Below are 2884 nucleotides of genomic sequence, written 5' to 3' on the forward strand. Positions count from 1 at the left end.
GGATCACATCGAGAACTTTGAGAGAGTCTGCAACTTCTCTCGTGCAAATGGAGTGCCACCAGACTACGTCAAATGCACCATGTTCCCATTCTCTCTTGATGGGAAAGCAGCTCGCTGTCTTGCCTCTCTCCCAACTGGTACACTTACTACATGGGAACAAGTCAGAGCAGCGTTCCTAAGCCACTTCTACACGAAGTCCAAAACCGCAGCTCTGAGGCATAAGATCTCAAATTTGAAGCAAAAGACTGACGAATCTTTCTATGATTCTTGGGAGCACTAGAAGGAGTACCGAACGGAATGCCCTCACCATGGGTTTGAGGACGATTACATACTGGATGTATTCTATGATGGAGTGAGCTATGAGTTTCGTAATGCTTTAGACTCCTCGAGTAGTGGAGATTTCATGACTCAAACAACACCAGGCGCATTCGCACTGATCGAGAATATGGTGTCAAGCTCACTCAACAAGAACAAGGAGAATGATCGCTCCAAGAGCGTGAACAGCATTGAGGATCTAGCGGCAAAGGTTGACCAGCTGATAAAGGGCAATCACAGCCAAGTGTTCATCATGGAAGAAACTGCTTCAGAGAACAGTGCTTTAGATGTCTCACCTGACGCAGAGAACGCTGTGGACGATCAACAAAAAGTGAGCTACGTCACTGGTCAAGGCTGGCAGTACAAGAACATTCATCCAAACCCTAACATAAGGAACAACACTCATCTTTTTGCGTACCCTAAGCCAGACAAACCAGTTGACAACGCGCAGAACAGTCAATGACAGAACAATGGGTATCAAAAGGGTTACCAAGGAAGAACCTATGTTCTGAGCCAGGCGCAACACAACCAATTTCAAAACCAAAAGCAGCAGACAGCTCAGCAGGCTGCTCCTGCACCTATGGCTGCACCGACAAAAGAGATAAAAGGTCTAGCGACGATGATGCAGCAGCTTCTCCAAGGCCAGCAAATTCAAGGAAAAGCGTTGAACCAGGTCACCACAGATATCAACTCCAGAATGAATCACATCTTCAATGACCTGAGCACCAAATATGACAATGTCGCTAGCCACATGCGGCAGATGGACATTCAGATTGCGCAGACAGCTGAGAGTGTCAAGAGGCAGCAAGGAACTCTCCCTGGAAAGATAGATAAGAATCGTAAAGAATGTAATGCCGTTGCACTAAAAAGTGGAGGAACACTACCAGATACGGACCCTAAGAAGCTATCGGCGGCAGAGAAAGGAAAGGAAAAGGAGGGTGAGAAACCACAATCCGAAGATGTTCCTCTGTCTGACGAGGACACGGAACAGCCTGCTGAGACTGATCCAACCCCTGCCACTACACATGTCAAGCATGTTCCTCTGCGTGAATACACTCCTAAGGTTCCATACCCTGTTCCCGCAAAGAAGTCTAGGAATGATCGTGAGGAGATGAAGTGTAAGAAGATGCTAGAGGTTCTAACCCTCAAGTTACCTCTGATCGATGCGATCCAGATGATACCTTCTATGCGCAGTTTTATGAAGGGTTTGATCTCAGGAAAGATAAGTGGATACAATGAGGTTATGCTAATTTCGAAGGAGTGCAGTGCAGTGCTTCAGAACAAGCCGGTCTAGAAGTTGGGTGATCCAGGAAAATTTGTTCTCTCGATACAGATTGAGAAAACAGTATTCGCTTGTTCTCTTTGTGATTTGGGTTCCAGTGTCAACCTCATGCCTTACTCCGTGGCAAAACGACTGGGATTCACATACTTCAAACCTATAAGAATGTCCCTGGTGTTCGCGGCTAGATCAGTCAAGTCACCGGTGGGTATTCTGGAAGATCTCCATGTCCGAGTAGGCAACACCTTTGTTCCAGCAGATTTTGTGGTTCTAGAGGCTGACGAAGAACCAAGAGATCCACTCATCATGGGCCGTCCTTTCTTGTGCACGGATGGTGCGATTATTGATGTTCGACAAGGAAGGATTGATCTTCACCTGGGAGACATTGCGATGAAGTTCGAGATGAACAAATTGCTGAAGAAACCGATGATAGACGCGCAGACCTACACAGTTGAGGATGGAGATCAGGCACAGTTCCCTCAAGAGGGCATGATTGAGGAAATCCTGACAGATGACCCACTTGAACTAGCTCTGATCCGAGCTGAGACTGAGAACAACGTCATGAGCGTGGACGCGGATGGCTACAAAATGATGCTTGACTCTGCCAAATGCTTGACTCTGCCAAAAGCATGGAAAAGCTAGTCACTTATCTAAGTATGGGGGAGAAAGACAAGAGCAATCCAAGCAGTACAGCCGGAGCAGCTGCTCCGAAGAGAAAAATTATGCCGAACATGCAACTCGATGATCCATGGAGCGAACTGAAAGCTCCAAAGATCAAACTCAAATCCTTCCCTACGGGGCTCAGGTACGCATTCTTGGGACCAAATTCCGCCTATCCTGTTATTGTGAACTGTGAGCTGAATAATGTGGAAACTGCCAAACTCTTGTGCGAGCTAAGAAAATATCGTAAGGCATTAGGGTATTCTCTAGCAGACATTCATGGTATTTCACCTGATTTATGCATGCATAGAATACATCTAGAAGATGAATCAATGACTTTTATAGAACATCAGAGGAGGTTAAATCCAAATCTAAAAGATGTTGTAAAGAAAGAGACAATGAAACTTCTAGAAGCTGGTGTGATCTATGCCATCTCTGATAGCAACAAGGTTAGCCCTATTCATGTAGTTCCTAAGAAAGGTGGAATAACTGTCATAACAAATGAAAAGAATGAATTGATCCCTACTCGAACTGTAACTGGACATCGCATGTGCATTGATTTTCGCAAATTGAATGCTGGGACTCGCAAGGATCACTTTCCACTCCCTTTCATTGATCAAATGCTTTAAA

General features: G+C 45.5%; 1 protein-coding gene and 1 non-coding gene across 2 annotated transcripts; one reads left to right on the forward strand and one right to left on the reverse strand.

The window, feature by feature from the left end:
• Positions 1-208: 208 nt before the first annotated feature.
• On the reverse strand, positions 209-315 carry LOC125593624. The gene has a single exon (XR_007329524.1). It is a non-coding gene; the product is annotated as a small nucleolar RNA R71 (small nucleolar RNA).
• A 580-nt stretch (positions 316-895) lies between these two features.
• LOC106394091 lies at positions 896-2236 on the forward strand. Its single transcript, XM_013834694.1, has 2 exons — positions 896-1555; positions 1649-2236. The coding sequence occupies exons 1-2, from the start codon at positions 896-898 to the stop codon at positions 2234-2236; spliced, it is 1248 nt and encodes a 415-aa protein (XP_013690148.1).
• Positions 2237-2884: the final 648 nt, after the last annotated feature.

Source organism: Brassica napus, chromosome C9 (genome assembly GCF_020379485.1).
Source record: "Brassica napus cultivar Da-Ae chromosome C9, Da-Ae, whole genome shotgun sequence".
NCBI lineage: Eukaryota > Viridiplantae > Streptophyta > Magnoliopsida > Brassicales > Brassicaceae > Brassica > Brassica napus.

What these genes read in the sequence shown, in the direction of transcription:
- LOC106394091 (XM_013834694.1), top strand. Translation starts at nt 896, where the DNA reads ATGGCTGCACCGACAAAAGAGATAAAAGGTCTAGCGACGATGATGCAG. An exon ending in AGATAAGTGGATACAATGAG is followed by an intron (nt 1,556 to 1,648) that starts GTTATGCTAATT and finishes CTCTCGATACAG; the next exon opens with ATTGAGAAAACAGTATTCGC.